The 24,266-nt window shown below is 37.8% G+C and overlaps 1 protein-coding gene across 1 annotated transcript in view; it reads right to left on the bottom strand.

Moving 5' to 3' along the window:
- Positions 1–15,601, bottom strand: part of LOC109724898 (DNA-directed RNA polymerase 1B, mitochondrial-like) — a gene marked incomplete at its 5' end in the record, with an annotated part of 48,336 nt that extends 32,735 nt beyond the window's left edge. Inside the window, 16 exon segments of the mRNA XM_020253878.1 lie at positions 4,101–4,148; positions 4,276–4,365; positions 6,738–6,812; positions 7,647–7,799; positions 8,585–8,669; positions 9,349–9,419; positions 9,747–9,797; positions 10,432–10,848; positions 10,954–11,085; positions 11,212–11,325; positions 11,785–11,902; positions 12,838–12,896; positions 13,012–13,078; positions 13,166–13,299; positions 13,393–13,605; positions 14,907–15,601. Coding sequence (XP_020109467.1) covers positions 4,101–4,148; positions 4,276–4,365; positions 6,738–6,812; positions 7,647–7,799; positions 8,585–8,669; positions 9,349–9,419; positions 9,747–9,797; positions 10,432–10,848; positions 10,954–11,085; positions 11,212–11,325; positions 11,785–11,902; positions 12,838–12,896; positions 13,012–13,078; positions 13,166–13,299; positions 13,393–13,605; positions 14,907–15,422 — 2,343 coding nt within the window.

Below are 24,266 nucleotides of genomic sequence, written 5' to 3' on the forward strand. Positions count from 1 at the left end.
ACCAACAGGGCACTACAGGGCATAGCTTGAGGTCTGCGGTGCGGACCAACAGAGCACAGATTTCAGATTGGGTATTTTTGGACCTATCGTCTGGTTAACACACATAGCTATAGTAGCGGTTGTTGCATGTATACTTATAGTTCTTCTCTTACAGTTGTCTTGCTACTATAGTGTTGAGATCCATGTATGCATTCAGTTGTTCATTACAGTAGCGGTAGTTGTGCTTTCATATATACTATAGTGTTGAGATCCATGTATGCATTCATTCGTTCATTATTGTTGCTACTATATTTCACTTACTCATACTGTTATTTATATCTTCTTGATCCGGTGAGTACTCCTCGCCTTCGCCGGCTTGCGGTACCCACTGGGAGGGGAAACATGTTTACATGTTCTCACCTCTCCCACCATTTTTCAGATATTGCGGGCAGTGAGGGTTGAGACGAGACGTGAGACAGGTTCGTAGCGGTCGCAAGAGCTTTCGACCCGGTTTGTTCAGTTTAGTTGCTACCTTCGTTATTTCTGTTGATATGACTTAGACATCTATATGGTTCAGTTTTGTTATTACAATTGAATAATCGGGATTTCGTAATAAAGGATTTATAATTCTGTAAACTGGAAATGGTTTTCTACCCCTCGTGGTAGCGTGTTTTAAAAAGGAAAAGGTTTCCGTATGGGAAACAGTTTTGAGAAGGTTTCCTCGTGGTTTTCATAAATTAGTATTTCAAAACCAGTTTCCGGGTAGGAAACATTTCAACTGATAGTTATGGATTTATGTTCAAACTCTGCATGTGAATCTATGGCAAATGATGTATGAATGTATAAATGTTTAGATGTTGTATATTCATTTATTGTGGTTGTATTCTGGTTATACTCTTGTACTTGTGCGACGCCATGCAAATACAGGGGAGACTCTGTCCGTGTGAACAGTGGACTCCCTATATTTGTGACCGATCTACAATACCCCAGGGGTCAGGTTTTCAAAAAAAAAAAAAAAAATTTGAACGCTTCCGCAATGCTTTTAAATCAAAAAAGGACCTTGTAACACACTGGACCTTTACAAATTGCGAGGTTCGAGTGTTTGATCTGTGTTCTGAGTTTTTCCAGATATTCTAGAGGGTCGTTGATAGTGTTCCGACCTATGGCTCGTATCCCGAGAATTATAGTATTTAAAGTAGCGCTAAGGTCACCAAAGCGATGGACTTAGGCTGCTATCGGGTTGCAGTTTTCTGGAAAGTGTACCGGTACACCTTGATGGTTGTACCGGTACAAAAAGTGTACCGGTGACAACTCATGGTTGTACAGGAATAGATGGGTTTTTCTGCCAACCCGAGCCTCGGGTTCGCGCATACGCGTGATGTGTACCGGTACACTTTGCAGAAAGGCTGTTTTTGTTGAGGGTTGTATTTGCAATTGTTGCAGCTCTATTTATACATACCCCAGCCCCTTTAGGAGTTCTTTTGAGCCCTAACCAGTGGAGAACAAAGTAAGCTCTTCCCCCCTTGATTTCTTCTCCATTTTTGATGGGTTTTAGCTAGTTTTGATCTCCTCCTCTATGCTTTTCTTGCTTCTTGTTGGGTTTCCTCCATAGGAGAAGCCTTGAGCTCGTGTTTGGAGCTTTGTGGAGGGAGGATCTTCAACTCTAGCTTACTTGGAGCCTTGTTTTGGAGCTCTTGTAAGGTTAGTAAGACTAATCTACTTCTTGATTCATGTTTTAGTAGCTTTTACTAAATGAAACCCTAGATTGAGCATATTAGGGTTAGTAATGGGGATTTTGGATTTGAGGGTTTTGAAGCCCAATTGATCTTATTAGAACCTTTGTTTAGGTTGGATTAGAAGGCATCTAACTCCCTTTTGGAGATCGTGAGGGGTTTTCTTCGCATTCGATGAGTTTCCTTCACCTTTGCTTGAGTTGCTTAATGTTTGAGCAAATGATTGTTCGTAACGTTCGTGTATCCCTCCTTTTGTTACCTTTAGGATACTATGAGAGTAGTGGACACCTTCGTCGGCGCAAACGAAGGGTTTCGAGAAGTCACGGTGGGTTTGACTTCATGAAACAGGGAAGAAACCCATGTGGTTTATACTTGTCGTATCATCGAAATGCATGAATATTCATGCTAGATAGAATTTTTATAAATTTTAGAATACTTCAAATGCATATGTTATGTATTGTGAAAATTCAACTCAATATAGTAGAGCTATATGTGTATTAGGCATGCATGTGAAAAGTATTCTATATTGCAAGTTGGAAATATGTCTCCTATGATGAAAATGACTCGAATTATGTATTATTGAACACTAAACTCATGGTTGGGCAAAGTGAACAAAAGTGCCATAAAGGGGCACCGAACTAGTAAACTATGAAACTGCAACATAGAGACATAGTGATAGGCCATTGTGACATCGACTATATTCCATGTTTTAGACATGATGACATAGTGATAGGCCATTGAGAGATTTGCTACATTCCATAGTTTAGACATGATAATTTGATACTTGAGACGGACTTTTACGCTTACTTGCCATTGTGCTCATTCACACATGCTTGTGAGGGTCGCTCCCCACAAGCCGGCACTCCGGAGACAGCCATCGCGACATATGCTCGCACCGTGCAGAATTGGGCATCGAAATGGGATGTCGTGGGGGAGGCTTATTTCTAGAGTGGGGATGTTGACTACCACGGGGCCATTAGGCACGGCGCAAGCCGGACTACCCACGGGTAGGTCCTATGAGATTTGGAACAAATGGAACCAATTGATAAATGAACAATTTGACAAGTTAGTAAACATTGACATTTTACTATTTAACTTATGGACATTATGTTGGTCATACTCATGTACATTCATGTTACAGTAGCTTTATTACTTATGCAAATTCATGTTAAGTAGAGATATTATGTTGTAGCAAGCTTTCATGCTAGTAGCTTATGGTTTATTTCATACTTGTATCGGGCCTAATGGCGCATTGCACTGAAGTCAGTAATTGCCTACTGGGAACTATTATTTAATAGTTCTCACGCCCTCTGTTTTATGATTTTATTTCAGAGCCCTCTACACCGGTGGAGGCACGGGATCGCGGCAAGGGGATCGCTTAACTAACTAGCGAGGAGCGTTTCTTTCGCTTATTAGGCGGTTTACTCTCCTTTTTGTTTGTAGTTGAGAGTGAGAGGTTCTGTATCCATGTATAGAGACCACCATTGTTATACTTTTAGCACTTGTGTTTTGGATGTTCATTGTACTACTTTATGGTTTTATTTAGTGGATTTTAGCCTTTTAGTTACTTCTCTATTGTAGAATCTAATTGTACTATGCTCTGATACTCCTAAATGTCTTTTTATTATCTCTTTATTTATCGTAGTTTTGTAGACGCCTTATATGTTTTAGACGTATGGCGGGTCTGGACACGTACCGGGCGGGCTTCCGCTGGGTCCCGAGGCATGACAGACCCCGGGGCGTGACACTTCTTTTGTTGATTTTCTATTTCAGAGCCCTCCATGCCAGCTCCTGATTGAGATATGAGGAAACCAAGTTAGATAACATCTCCTACCCGGTCGTGCAAGAGCTAAAGGGCCACCAATAGACATTCATTCTGTAATCTGTATAGCAGCATGTATACTGGAATTGCTAAGGCCAGTAGTACATTGTATATTATTTATTTTGGATGTGTAGTTGGCAGATGATGTACATACAATTCATTTTTATGAGGTGATGTTGGATGTACATGTTGCTATACTTGTTATATTCTTTACAGATTCTGATACATGTTTAATTGTAGACTCCTAGGAACTGCTTTCTACTTCGTGGACTCCTAGGGTTGTTGGTAGCTGACAGGTTGTTTTTGGATGCTTCTTATGTGCAGGGTGCGTCCCCGTGCATACGGCGGATTTGTTGACACACACGGGGGCTTCTGCTTAGCCCAGGGCATGACATTGTCAGCTGTATAAAGAGGGTTAATTTTTGAAGGACATAAGAAAAGTGAAATTTGCAGGGATATATGAAAATAAATACTTTGCAGAGAATATATGTAAATATCTCTAAATTTAAATACTAAAACATACAGCTCTCTAGGTGAGATTAAATTCTAAGAAGCTGATAACTGACCTTGTCAGTTTCCCGTTGTAATGTCAGAACTTGAAGAGATGTTTTGATCTAGAAAACCAATTTATCAACATGTAAGACAAATGTAGAGAGAAAATATCGCGATGCATTCTCTGTAAGCAATATCTTTGGACAGCAGCACGTTATGCAAGTGAGAAAAGGCACTCAAAGTACGTACTAGATGTCGTCCCAACTTGCGGTATGGTTGAACAACAGGAAGACCAAGAGGGGTAGTCCACCTCACAGGTTGATTTTCTGAGGCAATTATCTGCCAAAAAGTGGAAAGCACCAATGTTAGTGAATGAAATCATGATCAGCTGATCATTAAATTTCCAGAAAATCAGAGATTAAAGTTTCTACTGGGGATAGAACAATTTTGGCCGCACTTCACAAACAGGTGCTCTAAATAATGATGTTGAAGTAATTTGCATTCAAAATACAAGGATATGGATAGCTAGTTCAATCATTATTTGCATCACGTGAACCCCTCACTTGAACAATAATCAATTCAACATATACTAAATAAATGCAATAGTCAATAGATAGGATGAGGAAAGCAGTGGTCAGGGACCGACCATATTTTTCACGAAATATGTAATGGAGATTTTTCTGAAACTATGACATGAAATGTTACAACTGGGCAAGAAGTCTGAAGTTTGAAAAGAATAGATTAGTTAGTTATCATTAAATGACTCTCTGCCTCTCGAAAAGTTCATGAAGCGTCATACAAAATGAATCCTAGTGAGACACTGGTTCAAAAGCATTACTCTTGTTCACTCAATATCTAAGTTGAGATGTGACATGAACATATGTTACCCAAGAAAAGTATTGCTGATATACCAAGTAGAAAGCATTTCTTTTGAAGCTTTTTCACAGGTTAAGATACAAACTTAGTATATCATAGTCCAATGTATATAGAGATTGGAGCTCACAGACAAATACTCTTGATACCGATTAAAAGGAACAGCTAACAAAAAGGTGCCACCCTCAAGGGTTAAAGTGCCCATCAGCACGGGACATATCCACTGTGCCGCATCGTGCAAGCAAAATATGGGCACGATACAGCCTCCGTGCCAATAACACAACTCAAAACCTTATCGTGCCTCCGTGCCAATAACACAACTCAAAACCCTCTATTCTTCAAATTAGTACGTACTTTTCTCAATAAAGTTCAGAAGATTTGATAAAAATATATAATAAATAATTGGCATATTTTGTTGCTAAAAAAAATAAATATTTCATGCTATTACGTGTCGGCACACATATATTTTTTGTGACCGGCACTCATCGGCACGGCCCGGCACGCACCGTGCCGGGCAAGTTTCCGACACGACCCCGCGCCACAGCACTTAAACTCTTGGCCACCCTTGCTAGACATTTGAAATAGAACTAATGACAAAGATCACCTTTTCCCCTCTATTCTTTCAAATATGACTAAATCTTTGTTAATATATTGTTCTCCAGTAGCAATTTAATTAAGACTAACTTGCGGAGAACTTTGAGGTAATGATATCACATTTAGAATCATAGTATTGGGTTTTGGGGCTCATACAAGACAGAAGGCTTTTCTTCCAATTTTTCCTCTTTTTAAAATCAAAGAAAAAAAATTTAGTTCAATATGAATGGAAAAAATACTAATAGGAAGGGAGTGATCCAGCGGTACGCATGCTGCTGAAACTGTCACAATATAAATGACAAAGGAAGCAAAGTACTGAATTAACTTGAAGACAATAATTCAAGTGCATAATCTATTCCTTCCAATGCTCAACTAATAGCTATGTCATAGATCATTAATTTCCTCACACTTTAATGATCAATTTCTTGATATTTCATTTGTCTGGTTTTAGACAAAGTTCGTCATATTAAATCCCTTTTACTATTAAGAGACATGTGTAACCGTTTACAATTCATGTTCTTATTTCACCTTCGGTATCTGAATTTCATAGTGTACTACTGAGTTTCATGCAACTTTCGACTTAATTCTAATATGGTGGCAGACCACTTTTCAATTCTGTTCGCATAACATGTTTGAAGTTTGAACTGAAACCTATGTAAATGATCGTTTAGGCTCTTCATTATCTAAAGGTCAATTTCCTAAGTTGTAGCAACTAAAAATCTAGATCATTTATGAATTCCACAGTCCAATTGTACTTACTTCTTACTCCTCATGCATCACTTCCATGCTTCAACTTAACTCTTATGCTGAACATTATGAGAACGATTCAACTTTCAATGTCAAGAAAATTCTTCATCAAGAATTACACGTTGTGTTGTTTCCTCAATTTATTGGAGAACTTAATATTCAACATTATTTCATCCTAGGTCAGTTTTATATTCAAAAGCCACCACCATTAAGCTGACTTGGTGCTAATGCTTATATACTGGTGACTTCATTAATCTTTTGTATTGTTGTTAAGATAAGGCTCGCCGGCTGTGGTTTCACATTACTTCACTATACATTTAAGGTTAATACCATAGTTTAAAAATCTGTGCATTTTCTACTAAGAAATGCTCTCCGAGTAGATCATCTATAAGAAAATTTGACTCAAATGTCAACCAAGAAAAGAAAAAAAAGAAAAAACCCATAAATATACATTACATGATAGATACTGGTTGATTTCATGTTATGAAAATCCATACCTTCGCACATTCTCCAAGCCAGCTCATGATACTGCGTGCAGCTTCGAACATCTCCCCAAGTGCTGTCAATGTAACCTGCCAAATGATTACAATTGTTCTCTCAAACAAATAATACCAACACACTCGGCAGCTTCTACACGAAAATTCTTACACATATTTTATATTAGCCTCCTCCTCATGGTATTGTGCCACGTGGTGCAATACCAAAGCAAGAAACTGTATCGTCCAGATTGTTAATTCAGTCTAAGATCCTAATTTATTCTATTAAAACTCTACAGTTCAGACTAAGTCCAAACTTAAAAATCTGAAGTCCAGATTTATTCTACTCTATGGTCCATATTTATTCTAAGCTTTAAGGGTACGAGCCAAATTTATTCTAAGTTTATAGTCTAAGGTCTAGATTTATTCAAAGCTTAAAAGTCTTAGGTCCAGATTAATTTTATGGTCTATATGATTCCAGATTATCTGAACATATTATAATTTGTACTCTACATATTTAGATTAATCTGTTAAAGTCATAATTCAAAAGAATCCTACAATCCAGATTATTCTAATATAAAGTTTAAAGATATAGATTTACGAATTGTTCAGTTTTATATTTATAACAATAATCAAAATCTCTTTCATCTAAAAGTTTTTTGGTTCAGATTTATTCATCAATTTAAAATCAGGATTTATTCAACAATCTATACTGTTTCAGTTTTATGGTTAAATTTATAATATAAAATTAGTATAATTATATTACAATATATCTCATACTAAATCACTTCAAAAGAAATAAATTCTTTATTAAATATTTATTCTCTAAAATAGATTTTATTATTACAATTGAAATTAATCTAGCCTGTGGATTGTTGTCTAGTGTAGTGACAAAAAGATCTCCAAATAAAAAATATCATTGGCGCATACTTTTGCAGCATAACATGATGCACCAAACAGCTCTGTGTCATCTGCAATGACACCCCGTTCCTTTAATCTCCTTTTGATTTGTTCACGGGCCCCAACATAAGTAACACCATACACAGATGTCATGACAGTCTGCTTTACCAATTTCCTATCCACCTGCAACCAATTTAAAAATTACATTATCCACTTGTAAATATAAGAACAAAATCTGAAAAACAATATTAATTCCCAGAATTTCAAATTAACCAGATGGAAATTTGCTTATATAATTAGGATGTCCCAACAGCTATAGAGGACCTTATGCATAAAAGAATATGCAATTTCGAGGGAACTGTTAGTCGATGGTACTTTACTAAGAATACTTGCAATTCTCACCCAACAGAGCTGAGAATACAATGAATCATTATAGAAAGTAAACTGAACTACTATGAATAATCATATCAATCCCTTTTATAAATTGGATGACCACATCAACAAGGAAGTGTGCAGATGTAATTGAATGATTGATTTGATATTCAAGCAGATAATGCTGAATTACAGTAGCATTTTTCAATGAAAACTACCTGACCAGCTCACTTCGGACCAAGCTGCATAAGACCTGCACTTAAATCTCAATAAAGTTTTTTTTTCCTTCAATTGTAATCTCTTACTGCTACGTAAGTAAAAAATTATATAAAAGCAGATGTTTATCATGGATAAGTTGCCTCGAGGTTTATTAATGTTAGTGTTCTACTGAGCATGTATTCCTTAAAATACATTAAAATAGAATAACATTGAATCTGCACATGGCAGTGTGGTCCTTTGATTGCCAACATGTCTTTGATTACCTACGATGGTATTAAATAAGATTAATAAAGAATGATTTAACGACATCAATAATGTGCCTTTAGAAGATAGTTACAAACAAAAAGCCTAAAGAAATTAAGAAGAGAAAGTTCGACCTGATCAACTAGAATCCGAGCTCGCAGGGCATTAGGGTCAGTGGAAGGATCTTTTTGTGCATCTCTCTGCATAATTTCAAGCACTCTGCAGATTGTAATAAAAACAGTTGAGAAATCCTAAAAGGCAAAAATTGTAGGAAATCAACATAGAGGATTCAACTGTTACACAGATGTCTTTTTAACTATCTACATCAACTTTTCAGCAGAAAATTTTTAATTCATAAAATTTTCAAAAATTTCGAGAACTTTCCACAATAACCAACTTATGAACCTACTTAGATGTAAAGAAACAGAGTCCACTGTGGTCGAATATTTTTTATAACTAATCCTATCAATTTTTATAATTATAAAAATAGTTTTCTTAAAAAAATAATTATAAAAATAGACCTTTAAATGCGGTGAATGATTCACCGCATTCATAACTTCTATTTAGCAGTAGAAAAATAATAAAAGCGGTGAACCGTTCACCGCTTTTACCATCATAGAATTATAATAAAAAGGAAGAAAAAGAAAGAAAGCGGTGAATGGTTCACCGCTTTTAAAAGCGGTGAATCATTCACCGCTTTTAGAAGACTATATCTACAAATAAAATTTTAACAGGTTTATTTTTAAAATAAAATTTTAGAAGAGGACTATTGAACTAAAAACCCCACTGTGGTCTCAATCTGTCTAAAAAGATTGATATTCAATGTAGTAACAAAATTTTTGCAGTGACAATCAGATGAAGAATCATCAATCAAATATTAAAAGGTGGCACTTCTCACCTGGCAGCTATACCAGAGTAAACATCTGCAGGCTTATCTCCGGCAACCAAGTTCACCGCAATGGCCCCTAGCTGAATATAGTGATTCAATTGGACACAAGAAATGAACCCCATTAACTTGGCATATAATCTAATATGTTCATCTAGTACGAATGATAAAATTATTCATGATACATGGAAAACTGGAAGAGTTCCATATGTGCAAGTCTGCAAGGCCTAAATATGATTAGTTATAGCAAAATCATAAATTGTTTAGTTAATTGTATATCTAATCATATTCTAAGCTAACAGATAAGATTATTTTCCTAAAAAGAAGTCAGCTAATGAATCCAAATTTATTATCATAAGAAAGATATATTCCAACTAAAAAGTAAAACTCCAAAAAAAAAAAATCCTGACCTTGTCTCTTCCAAGAGCTGCATAGTGTTGTAGGCCATTGCATGAACCATCCTGCAGAAGTATTATATTGCTAATTAAATCTTCTACAGCAAAGAATTTTATGCTTTTACATCAACTTATGTATATTTTTATATCAGGAAAAAAAAACAAATTCAGGTGCAGAAAGGAAAAATAGAATGCACGATACTTGTCTTCTTACTATATAACGCTTAACTGCTTAACCCGGAGACCAACAGACCAATTATTCTTGATATTTACCACTTCAGTTTTCTTTTTTTCCTTTTTCTAACCCTTTCCCTTGGTTCAACTTTTGACAAATCAAAAACAGAGTTACCCATTGCACTACGTGGATACCCAAATAGCCCAGCACCATACAGCCATAGAGATATTACCATTGCACTATGACAATCAGTTAAAAATTAAAAAAAAAAAAAATTAAAGGTCGTAGCACTTAAGCATCACTAGGCCTGACAAACAAAATGCATTCATCTGTAGTTTTACCAAAAACAAACAATATGCACTTATCCACACATCATTATCTTCCATTAATCAAAAACTAGAACTTCAAGAGAACTTATCAGCATTAACGATGAACAAAACTACATTTTCTTTAAGTAAAGATAACTTGAAATGTCAAAAAGAGGGGGGAAAAAAACAGGGAACTTATCTACAGTGTCCAAACAACCTGATGAACAGGCATGTGAGAGATTGTAGTCTCCGGAGATGAGCTTCTTAATGCTTCAGCAAGATTAATACAAACCGCCAAACACTGGAAAGGATCTTCAGCACCGAGCCACCACCGCCTACCTTCAAGAGGCCTATCTGCAGAGTCGAATATATCCTCCAAATGATTTTCCGTAAACGCTATCCGGCCCTCATAGGATAACTTATCCACACCACCAGCATACAGATTTGCAAGATGTATCTTCAACCATCGCAAGCCGGATTTACCAAGTGGGCGACCCTCCGCAAACTCCAAAATTCCGCGGCATAGATCTGAACCAAGATGATTCAAATAAGGATGCATGGGATAAGCACGGCCTCTAAAGTCAAGATTATGCGGATAATAGAAGCCTTCTTCATCCTTCAATTTTCTGCCGACCTGATTCCATTGAAGGCAAAAAGAAAATATTTAGAATCATATATTCATGGAGTTTATACATGCATGGAATGAATTAGGTAGAAATAATAGTAAAGAATTTCTTACAGCAAGTTTCAGTTCTACATCACATCGTTGAGAATGTCTCTCACTATTTTCCTTCTTAACTGATTTCAGCTTCCACTTCCACTTCTTCAGCACAACTTCATCTTCGGTGTCAGGTTTCTCAGGCAGAGGAATCTGGAATAGATAAATCATAACAAAATAACAACAAAATTCAAACAAGATATTACAACAGAGATCCCTCGTTAGATTTTATAAAAAGGCCACCGAGGCATAAAAATTACACGTATAAAGTCAACTCACATCAGCACGATCAACCAGGTCAGCGAGACATCCTCCACTAGACCAAATTCTGTCTACAATACTGAGTACCCTTTTGTTAACCCTCCATTTGGTGCTACCAAGTGTATCCAAGGCCTGAAGAAAATGCATTAAGAATAACTATACTTTAACAAAGTAGACCTATTTTCAATACCCAAATGATAATAAAATAAAGGATCTTTTTTGAACATGTTCAAAGCAGAATCACTTGGGAAAGCACTATGCCCCATAACAGGGTGTAAATCAAAACTTTATGATAGGCATGCAAAAGAATCTTGCATATAGGCTCTTAAATTAAATTGGGTTACACAAAATGGCACCAAATTAGTTCAATTGCTAGGTCTGAAATCCCATGCGCAACAAAAAATAACTTAGATGCAGCAGCTCAATAGGGCAGGCTGGACTAATGATCCTTAATATAGGAAGAAAATAAATTATATAGTAGTTCTATGCAAAAAAGTGACCAAAATAAATATAACATCAACAGAAGTGATCAAAAGTCTATGCCAAGTTTTTTCAAAAGGAAGCTAAAGAAAACACTCAATAGTACAATACCTCAAAAACCGCCTGCATTTGTTTCCTTGGTGCCCTCTTAACTGCTTCACGTTGTTGTCTAGCCCCATGAATGCGCATGATATACGACGGTAAAAACAAATGTGCACCTTTGTCATACCTATCATAGTTAGACATAACATAAGAGAAGCATAACATCTAGTGACCATAGTCATACTATTATAATCATACAAGATGTTACATAAACTTTGATTTATGGATCATATTTAATTAAGGGCCATTACAGCTTGGCCTAAGCCTTTGAAAAAAATGCCATTTCAGTTTAGTTGTTCATAGAAGGACTAACAGCCTTTTCATCAAAATCTTCCTAACAACTTCTTACTGCAAAAGAAACAAAACATTCAAATCGGAGCTTCTACTTTTGGGACCGATAACTTAATTCTAGACAAGGTTTTAAGTGCACGTCGGCACGGACCGTATCCAGTTACCCACCGTGTCGTACCGTGCCAAGAAAATACCGGTACAATATAGTCCCCGTGCCGATGGCACAGCTCAAAACCCTCTATTTTTTTAAAATTAGTAAGTAATTTCCTCAATAAAGTTCAAAAAATGTGATAAAAAGACATAATAAATGATTAGAATATTTCATTGCTAAAAAAAAATAAATATTTCCTGCTATTATGTGTCGACACACAAGAATTTTTTTGACCGGCACGCATCGGCACGGCTAGGCACGCACCGTGTCGTACCGTGCCAGCAAGTTTCCAGCACGACCCCATGCCACGGCACTTAAATCCTTGATTCTAGATTGCCTTCATAAAAGTAAAAGCTCCAAAACTTTTGCTTACTGATGATACCTACTGCTGCTTCTTGGAGCAGAGCTGTACCAAGAGCTAGGCCAAGCAGGCACCAGGTCAAATGGATCAAAATGTGACATTTGCCATTTACAATAGGAAAAAGACCAACAAATTCAATAAAATATAATTGCCTTATATCGTCGGAGACAACAAAGGACTATATAGGCAAGAAGTGCATTTAACAAAGATTAGCATTTACATCAAATAAAATAGAAAAAGAAATTTTGCATGAATTTACCCCATCCAATTAACTGGAGGCACTAGCATCGGCATGTAGGGAATGACCATGTGTCTTGCCTGTTTAAAAGCATCTTTAAGAGACATTTTCAACAAGATATCACAATAGAGAAAAAAATTCTATTGAAAAAATAACTAAAAAAAAAAGGATCAACTAAATCTGAGCTGCACTTACAGTTCTATCAAGGCCTTGACGAACTAATGGATCACATTCAATAACCCCATAGCGTCTGCTGGTTTTCCTGCGAACCACCGACAATTAAACAATGACACAACTGAAGAAACTTAACTGTAGCTAATTAACAATGAATGCAAAACAGCACTATTACTGTTGTTCCTTCGTGACAGTCCTAAGAGAATGTCTAAAAGCAGGCCGAATATCAGGTGGGCCATCTGCTGCCTGAGTAACTGGAGGTTGAATATAGGCTGTCTCCATTAATAGTTCAATCAAACGGCTCCCAACCTATAAAAACGGGTTACAGATCAAAAATTAAAAAAATATGAAAGACCGTAAATATTAGTTGATAGCAAAAGTTGCTAGGTAATTACTACAGACCTTTGCTTGAGCATCTTGACCCCAAGGCTTGGAATCACCTTGTTCCTTCACAATCCTCCTTACTTGATGAACTTTTTGCTGCTTCATCAGATTAGTAACCCTTTTCCTCAGAAACTCTTGTTCTTTGGTCACCGAATCATCCTCTATATCTTCATTTGTTTTATCTTTATAGGCCCTCTTCCTAGTTTTCTCCAAAAATTTGTGGATTCTAGCCTGGTTCAAGTGTTAAAGATAGCTATATGAACTTATTAATTAAAGACAAAAGGTAGTTTCTTATAATCATGGAGGTAAAAGTTGTGCTTTAGTTTTCATGCAATCATAAACAACTTGGTACAAAAAAGCGGCTCAACTATAAAAAAGAGTGATCCTGACATACAAAGTTTTATAGTAAACCACATTATTCTTTGCTAGAGCTGGAAAATATCAAATGACAATCATAATTGGACAAATAGTAATGATATACCAGCAGATGCAAACGACCGCAAAGAAGGAAAAGAAAAGGTAAGATATATGATGATGCAACTTGAAATTTCCCCAAGTCAAATGATGCATTAAGCTTCAGATTGCCTCATTTACTGCTTTTACACAAGTACCAGCTAATTATTTAGATGGCTGGGTTAAGTATGATAAACAATGATAATCATGATTAAGTAACCGACCAAATCTTTTGTCTTCCTTTCCTTAATAACTTTGGTGTAAACCCTAAGAAATGATAAAGAATGAATTAATTATCCATCAAACAAAAATATGGTTTCTCGAATGCATGTCAAAGATTGAAAATCTAAAAGAGGTGGAAAGGAGCCACCATAAGAGGAAAATAAAAAATAAAAAAAAACGAGAGAAAGGAAGAAAGACAGGATCAAACAAGAGCAACCAAGTGAGCAACCGAATAAATTCTCAATAGCAAAACCAAAAGGCCCACTAAAAAGTCATAATTGGTAAGAATCCATGGAGATGTTGGTTGGACTTGTTTAGCTTCATCAGTCAAAACATAGATCACCTTCTATGTTCATTATGTTCTTTGTGCTTAAATTATGTCTCCAGTAGACATCGAAGTTTCATCCATATAGCTATAGAGGTGAACTTATATTTTCCGTCACATAAATATATGTTTTCTTCTAAACGAAAAACTTTGAAGATGAAACTTCAATATGCCACCATCTTGACGGAAAAGCAAAGATCACCGGTAATCCACTATGAGTGTGCTATAACAATGAACTTCAAATCCCTAACTTCATCGACGCTAACATTGAGTAATATCTATTTATTGGGTACATTAAAACAATCATTTAAGATAATACCAAAATAGTACAATCATGTGGATAAAATTGCTGGCCCCATTCAAATCCCTAGAGCTAAATGTGTTGCCCTACACATAGTTAATCAGACCGGATGACATAAGGAACACGGCCACAGCTCACATAACAGCAATGGTGAGATCATAGATGGTTTCTGCTTATTTGTGAAAGGAAAAATTAAAGAGTAAACAACAATTAACTTAAATTGCAGCTGACCTCCTGCTCGATGGCCTCGCCAACCTGGCAAGCAGCCTGAACAACACGGACACTCCCATCCCCACTCCCCGTCATCAAAAGGCTCATCAACTTGTGCATCGTGATCACCGCCATCATATCAGCCGGGAGCTGATTAAAATAAGGAGCATGCGATGCCCTGTTTTTCCCATCCCTGCAGTGGTCTTGCTCTAAAGCAATCTGATCCCGCAGCGGCTCAAACCAGCCCAAGAACAGAGACTTCACGTAGGGCAAGTTTGGGGCCAGCTTTTGCTCGCACATATCCATAAGCAATTCCTTATACTCCTTGGCGGCTTGTTCCCAGGCTTCTGTCTCGATCTTTATCTGCCTCCTCCGAAGCATCGCGTACTTTCCCGAGCCCATCCCGTGGACCTGCTTGGGCCTCGCCGGCACCGACACCGCCGTCCTCGCGGAGGCAGCAGCCCCAAGATTCGTGATCTCTCTCGTCCTCCGACCCCCGTCTGTCGGCTCGCCGCTCCTGCTAATCTGCTCCAGCATGGTCTGGATCTCCTCGACGGCCGAGGCGTCCTCGTCCACGTCGGTGGAGGAGACGGCCTCGGCGAGGCTGGCAACCCTGCGAGAGGAGGTGGAGGGGATCGAGAGCGCGCTGCTCCTTCCGACGATCGTCGGCGGCCACCCGATTCGGGAGGAGAAAGACAAGCCGATTTTGGGGAGGCATCGGTCGGAAGAGGCGGTCTGTGCTCTTCGCAGGGTGGGGAGGGGGGGTGAGGGTAGAGGGGTGAGGGGAGGCAACCGAGGAGAAGGCATACATGGAGCAATCGGAGGGGAGCGGGGGCATGGCGGGAGAGCGAGAGCACAGCGGAGAGAGCGCGACGCAAGGCAGGCTGCGATGGGATGATGCGTTGCACATGTCTTGGGAGCGGGGGTGTTCGGTGGCGCGAAAATGGCTGGAGCTCGCTGTGGACAGCTGAGGAGGACAGAGGCAGGATCTCTGCTGATTTGCTGACGGGAGAGAAAAGATGTGCGACGCTTGTGGCGGCAGGTGCGTGACTGCACATTCAAAGTTGAGTAGGTTCGAGGTAGTAAGCGGAGGCAAAGCGAAGCGAAGGGAAGGCGGAAAGGCGGCGGCAGGACTCAGAACTGTGGTGTGAGAGAGGAGAAGCATCATGATCGCATAAGAGCGAGATGAGAGAGAGAGAAGAGAGAGAGAGAGAGCAATTGATTAGTTGTTGGGAACGGTGGTTTGGAGGAAAGAATGATTCGAGATGGTGAACGTGCCTTTCGGACGCCTTAACCTCTCTCAGATCACCTTCTCTCTCTCTATATACTGTATAGCTTGGGGGTTTAGGATATTTTCTTCTAGGGCTGCCTTTTCTGTTTTCAAGAATTACTAGTACGGTTATCAGCGCATATACCCTTGGGGCTGGGCAAATGGCGAGCGTGCTCGGTTTCGACTCGCGTTCGATCGCTTATTAGGTCGCTCAACTATGAGCTCGACTCGAATTAAATGAGCCGAGCTTTGACAAAAAAAAGATTTCAAATTTATTTTCAAGCCGAGCTTGGTACTTACTCATGCTCGGTTCGATTAGACTCGAAAGCTCGAAAGCTCGGATACTAAATAATATATATATATTATATATATTATTATAGTAGAGCTACATATGATATCAAAAGTATAGAGATATGGTGTTTTCGATTTTTTGATTCTTAGATCAATTTCTTTAATCGTTTCTTCGCTTTGGATTAATATTATTTTTACCTTGTAGGGACCACTCAATCCTAAGAGTATTATTTAATTCTAGGAAAGACCGCAATCATCCCAACCATACAATTTTTAATCAAAGGGTCAAAAATTCAAAAACATCAAATCCTCTATATTTTCGAGCATAGTAGTTCTACACTATATATATATATATATATATATATATATATAATTAGGCTGGAATACTATTAATAGTAAAACGTTCTTTTTGCTATCAAGTTGTTAACTCTTGGATGAAAAATTGTAGGGTCAGGATGATATTAGTCGGTTAGAGTTGAGTGGTCCCCCTAGGGTTGAGTGGTTCCCACTGAGTTATAGTATTTAATCCAATAGTTAGAAATAATGAAAAGAGTTGATCCAAAGGCTAAAAAACTGGTAGCAATAATGAGATTTTGCTACTAATAGTAGCCCANGCTGAGTGAATAATTTGAGTTTAGTTAAAATTGGGTCAATGTTATTGGCTCATAAAAACAAATCCAATAGACAAATAAAAGAACAAAATTTTACTAAATTTATATTTTTTTTCTTTATTTATTTCTTTCTTTCACATAGCTCTAAATTTTCAATATATTTCCCCCTTTCTCTTTTTCTGTCTCTCACCCAAAGTGGCCAAGCCGGAAGCCTTCTAAGTTACCAAGTAACATCATATTCCCGTCGTTGTCTACCTTGCTATTAATTGTATGCTTGAGAAAATATACAGAATATTTTTAAAGTAAAAAATTATTATTCATATAAAATTTTAATTTTAGTTATATATGATTGGATAGTTTAATCCAATATTTATCTATATAATTTATTTATTTTTGACTGCATAAATGAAAATGAATAATATAGAGATTGAAGGCGGAAGAAAAGACATGTGAGGCTGAAAAAATTAGATATTCAACTCATAAATTATTTTTTTTCATATTATAATACTATATTTCATATAATTATTTTGTACTTTGAACTATTAGACATATTTTTGTATTAAATTATAGATAATGTTCTATACAAATTAAATTATTGATCGTATAATGTTGAGAATTTCAAGCGGCTCGTTTAGGGCTCGAGCTCGCTCGACTTGAAATCAAGCTCGCTCGAGCTCGGCTCGAATTAATTTCAATCCAAGCTTGAGCTTAAATTTAGGCTCGAAATTAATTTCAAGCCGAATTTGAGCCGAGGTAAGCTCGCTCGAGCTCGGCTTGTTTCCACCCCTATATACCATTGAATAGATATTATTATAGTCAATTTTTATCATATTTATTAATTATTATAGTTAATTTTTGTTATCTTTATTAATTCTTTTTCTTAGTGAGTAATATATTTTTTCATCTTTCAATAAATTTTATTTTATTTTAATTTATTTTTGTAATTTTTAATACGTAACTTTGATTTTACTATTATAAATTTGTTACTTTTTCCTCTTCTATAAATTATATTTTTTGATGTTTTTTTTTTTACTATGATTCTAATTTTAAAGTTTATCTTATCCTTTATTTTTGCATGATCATCGTAACTCAAAGATAGATAGTTGAATAGAATATGAAGAATATCTAATTGAATTGCTTAGAAAATTAGTGCCGTAACATTTTATATATTGAAAAAATATTATTGTTCCAAATAAAGCTAACTAAAGGGGAAGATAAAAGGAAAAAGACGTATTAGTCTAATTGGGCAAAATATGTGGATAGTTTTTGTAGAAACTTAATAATGCACGACTTGGTCCGTGTACTTCTCAAACTTTTTGCAAGTTGGGTTCTTTTAGCACCCTAAAACAAAGAAGATGATGAGAATAGGGATTAAATGCATAATTTTTTTTAAATAAAACTTCATAGATGCAAGTTTGAGTACATAAAGTGATATTCATGTAGAAATTTCTTTTGCGGCACATGAGAAACTTCAATGTTTAATTGAGAAAAATAAAAAAGAATGGTGATTAGCTCATTTTATATATGAAATAAAGGTAAAATTATAGCTACTAAAAAAAATATATGATCAACTTAGTATTTAGACAAACTAAGCCAATTTGGCGAGATGCTAATGCTGTCCTTACGAATTGTGAATAATCAACATTTGAGCTATACGTATAAAGCATATTATAGTTTATTCTAGTAAAAAAAACAAAATCTTATAAATAAGAACCCCTGGAAAATAGAAAAAAAGAATACTATACTTTTTGCATTTGAGGATACTACTTAATCGGAGAATACAATTAACTTGGAAACTCTTAAAAATTAACCTTTTTTGAGTTTATTTTTTTTGAGAGATAACCTTTTTTGAGTTTTTTCTTTCAGAGATAACCTTTTTTGAGTTTAATTCTACATATTTCATAGTTTTACATTGCGCTACAAATAAAACTTTCTAAAAAATAGGACAAATAAAAGTAGATATATTTCTCCAATTAGGTAAAATTTTGGGATAGTTTTCGTAGAAATCTAGTATTTTGCTACTTAGCCCCTTTTCTTTTCATACCAACAATCTCATTTTGCTTGTGAAGTAATCATTTTACCTTTCTATCCTAATAATTCACTTAGTTTAATTCAAACATGATTAAAAGCCCAAGTTTCTAATGTGCGAGGACTAAAAGTGTGACATATGTAAAATTTTCAAAGACTCAATATTTTAAAATAAAGATACAGGAATCATTATACAAACTAACAAATCAGAAAACAAAAAAAAAACATGACATATGGTGAGTAAAGAAAAAGATCATTATATCTAGAGTGAAAAGGGAATCCAGAAAGAACACCCAAAAGCACATAGTTCAAAACTTTAATAGCGTTTTTAATGTTATGGAGCTGCTCCTCCTTTCAAAGTTACGATTAGCTCCTTCATATAAATAGTAGCCACACTCAGTATTTGTCATTTGTAGAGTTCCATTTTAATTCTTCATACTCACATGGTAAATCCAATCTCTATATATTCTAACTTACCAAGAAGCAGGATCATCAATTATCCTTTATTGAAATATATACAGAAAATAAGCACACAGAAATATATTGTCACGCTCTGGGGTCCCATTTTGGTTAAAAATCAAAGCGGAAGTGCCCAAAATTTTTTTTTTGAAAATCTGACCCCTAACCAGATCCGCCACAAGTACAGGAAGTCCACTGTTCACACGGATAAAGCCTCTCCTATATTTGCACGGCATCGCACAAGTACAAGATATATAAACAGGACACAACCACCACAACTGAATATACAAACATTCATACACCATTCACAATAGATCTACATTCAGAGTTTAATCATAAATCCACAACATTTAGTTTAAAATGTTTCCTATTCGAAAACTTGTTTTGAAATACTAAGTCATGAAAACCACGAGAAAACCATTTTAAAACCGTTTCCCGCACGGAAACACATTTCTTTTTAAACACGCTACCACGAGGGGTAGAAAACCATTTTCAGTTTACAAAATCAGAAATCCTTTATTGCATTAATAAAATCTCAAATATTCAAATGTAATAAAATACTGAACCATAATAGTTGTCTAAGTCATTTACTTAAAGAAACTGAGTTTGAGATTTAACCAAACGACAGGACGGTGGCTCTATCGACCGCTAGACGCACTCCTCACGAATCGTCCTACTAGGACTAGCGACGTCACCTATAATGGGGGTGGGGGGTGTGAACATATAAACATGTCTCCCCTCCCAGAGGGTACCGCAAGCTGACGAGGGCGACGGTACTCACCAGTCACGGAGAACAAACAAAGGTATAGATAGTGGTAATACAGTAGCCATGATAAACAAGTAAAACGAGATGTATATATATGAAACACTACAACTACTGTATGTATGCATCAACCGGACGACCAGTCCAAAGTACCCAATCTGAAACCAATGCTCTGTTGGTACGCACCACAAATCTCAAGCTGTGCCACTGCTACTCTACTTGTATATAACCCAAAATAGCCTATAGGCTTACGGGTTGACACCTGCAACCACTTTTTCGGAAAAGCACACCCTCTTGCAGTGGATCAGACTGTTGGTGTTCGTGAAATGTGCACAAGTAAGGGTGATCAATGCTGAAAGCTCAAAAGATAACCGTCGGCAACCAACCGACAATCATGCCCCTCAAGGCACACCGACCGAATAGGTGACCAAGAAGTCAAATCGACCAAGTAGGTCACCATACAATGCAATAAGCCGACCAAATAAGTCACAGGTACGTGATACGGAAACCGACCAATCAGGTTATAATACCAGATGCAACGCACTGATTAACTAGGTCATGTATCTCACAAGTAATCACAAAACCTCTCTACTTCTAAAGCATGATACTGGTTATGCAAAACAACTAATTAGAGCGATAAGGAAACATGATATAGGTGCTAAGCTCAACAAAAACTATGCGATATAACCAACAAGGAGGGGGTGAAAAGAACGTCATCGAGCATGCACCACTGTACCGACTTCGGGTCGAAGTACCCACCTGTACGTATCTGGCACTAGTCTCTCGACTACGGAGACGAAACAACCGGACCTACAAAGGGTCCACTGGGTTAGAATCCAACCGACCAACATGTACGACTAGCTCACTGTAGCACACTAGACCTGTGCAAATTGTGAGGTTCGAGTGATTGGATGTGTTCCAAGCTTTTCCACGCTTGGTGGAGGGTTGTAGAAAGTGTTCCGACCTAAAAAGTTCGAATTCTGGAATTTCAGCTTGGTCTTGAGAGTTTTACTCTCGGGGACCGGTCCCTGGTGGGAGAGACCGGTCCCCCGGCGAGGCAACCGGTCCCTGGCTGATGAGACCGGTCCCCGAGCGCGACTACGCGGGGAGAGACCGGTTCCCGAACGTTGGTTTTGCGGGATGAACCGAGAGACCGGTCCCAGGCAGGGAGAGATCGGTCCCTCTGGGCGAAAATTGCCCAGTTCGGGCAGTGCAATAGTTGCAAAGTTGAAGGGCTTTTCTCGATTTTGTTACAATAGATGGCCTATATGGCCATTTCACCTCTCTCCCTCCCCCATTTCACACTTTCCCTGGCACCTTGGAGAGAGAAGGAGAAGAAGAAGGAGAAGGAGAAGAGGGAAGAAGAAGTTGAGCTTATAGAGCACTTGGAGCTTCACCCTCTCCTTCTCTTCTTCCCATTGGTGGTTTGGAGCTTATGCTTGGAGCTTGTGGAGGATCAATCTTCAACCCTTGAGTACTTGGAGCTTGGTTTGGAGCATCCTAGAGGTAAGTGGCTAGTTTTCTTCCTCTAGATCCTAGTTTTGGAGCTTTAAACTAGATGAAACCCTAGATTTGGATTTTAGGGTTTATTTTGGGGATTTTCGATTTGAGGGCTTTGGAACCCAATTGATTGGTTTTGAACCCTTGTTTAGGTTGGATTTGAAGGGCTCTAACTCCCATTTGAAGATCAAGAGAGCTTCCTTCACATTCGGTGAGTTTTTTTCCACCTTAGCTTGTGATGGTTAATGATCAACCTTATGGTTGTTCGTAAGATTTGTTTAACTCTTGTTCCTACATCTTTAGGGTGCTAGGAGACTAGTGGACACCTTCGTCAGAGCAAACAAATGAGCGCAAGAGTTGTGGTGGGTTTGGCTTCATGAGAACGGGGCAAAATGGCCCCTATGCTTGCTATACTTGTCGTAACGTCTTTTTGAATGCAAATCCATGCTAGATAGGATTTATGTGAATTTTAGAACACTTAAAATGCATGTCTTATGTATCATAAAAATTTCACTCTATATAGTAGAGCATTATGGGTAAATTTCATGCATGTGAGAAGTGTTCGTGTTAGTTACTTGGAAACATATCTTTTATGTTAGAAATTGCTCAAATTATGCATTTGCAAACAATAAACTCATGTTTGGACTTAGTAGACCAAAATGCCATAAAGGGGTACTTGACATAGTAAACTGTGAAATTGCAACATAGAGACATAGTGATAGGCCATTGAACATCCGCTACATTCCATGTTAGAGACATGATGACATAGAGATAGGCCTTTGGGACATTCGATATATATATTCCATGTTTTTAGACATAAGGACTTGATATTTGGACGGATCTTGCATTACTTGCCATTGTGCTCATTCGTACATGCTTGTGAGGGTCGCTCCCTACAAGCCGGCACTCCGGAGATGGCCATCGCGATACATATTCGCCGTGCGGGATTGGGCGCCGAAGTGGATTGCCGTGGGAAAGGCTCATTCCTAGAGTGGGGATGTTGACTACCACGGGGCCATTAGGCTCGGCACCGGCCAGACAGCCTACGGGTGGGTCTCAGGGCCAGACAGCCTTCGGGCGGGTCTCTTCAGATTTGACTTTGAGCATTCATCATGCCATGTGAACATTGACTAGAATAGTAAATAATGACATCTTTACTATTTGACTTATGGACATCATACTGGCGATACTTGGGTACATTCATACGAGAATAGCTTTTCTTACTTATGCTAATTCATGCTAAGTAGAGATATCAAGTGGTAGTAAATATTCATGCTTATTTACTTGTCGTACATATCGCTCTTGTTTATATCTGCTTACTGACCCTTTTTTTTAGTTTGGGCCTAGTGGTGCATTTCACTGAAGCCAGTAATTGCCCACTAGGAACTATTATTCAATAGTTCTCACGCCCTCTGTTTTATGATTTTATTTCAGAGCCTTTGGCACCGGCGGAGGCACAGGATCGCTGCAAAGGAGTCGCATAGCTAGATAGCGGAGCTTGCTGTTGCTCCTAGGTGGTCACTCTCTTCTTTTTGGTTTTGTGAGAGAGAGAGTTTTGTACCATGTATAGAGACCACCTGTGTACCTTGTTTAACTTCGTTTTTGGGATTCTTATTGTATTACTTTATGTTTTTACATAGCGGATTTCACTTTATGTTCATTTCCCTTTTGTAGCTTCTAGATACACTTTGCTCTGATACATCTAGATGTTCTCTTTTTATTGCCTTACTTATCGTTTTGTTTTAGACGCCTTGTATGTTTTAGACATATGGCGGGTCTGAGCACGTGCCGGGCGGGCTTCCGCTGGGTCCCGGGACGTGACACTCATAATCCCCACCAATAACCCTACGGGAATCGGTTTTTCAAAACCAATTGCCAAACTCGTCGAAAATCTCGAAAATCACATCGGGACTCCACCGGGACCCACGAACTGTCCCAAGACACATCGACTCGTGCTACGAGTCACCTGCTGCCAACAAACTCAACATTTCGTGTGACTTGGCAGCAAAACACTATCTGTGATATACTGAACCTTAGCAAATCAGCAAGGTTACAGTATAAGTTTATGCTTGATTGGGTTGGAGACGTTTACGCAAAATAGATGTAAAAACGGACTCTGAAACTCAAAATTTATATTGTAAAGGATTAAAGTGGAAAAAACTAGTTATATAGGGGCTTGTGGGCAATTGTGTTTACTTAGGCGATGGAGTCCACGTGCTCCTCCAACCTTATCCTCTCTTTTTTGTTTTTTTTGTTTTTGTTTTTTTTTAATTGGCAAGTTGTGAGCTGTTGTGAGCTAATTAATTAGCAGGGTAGCATTGGTTTCATTCTTGCGAGGCGAGCGAGCGAGCGAGTCAAGTGCGTGCGTCGTGGTAGTGCCGCTGGAGGCCGGGCGAGCGCGGAATTTCTTCTCCTATCGACTTCTCGCTGTTGTGGATTAGCTTTTGAGGTGGGTTAAT

This window comes from Ananas comosus, linkage group 19, assembly GCF_001540865.1.
Source record: "Ananas comosus cultivar F153 linkage group 19, ASM154086v1, whole genome shotgun sequence".
NCBI lineage: Eukaryota > Viridiplantae > Streptophyta > Magnoliopsida > Poales > Bromeliaceae > Ananas > Ananas comosus.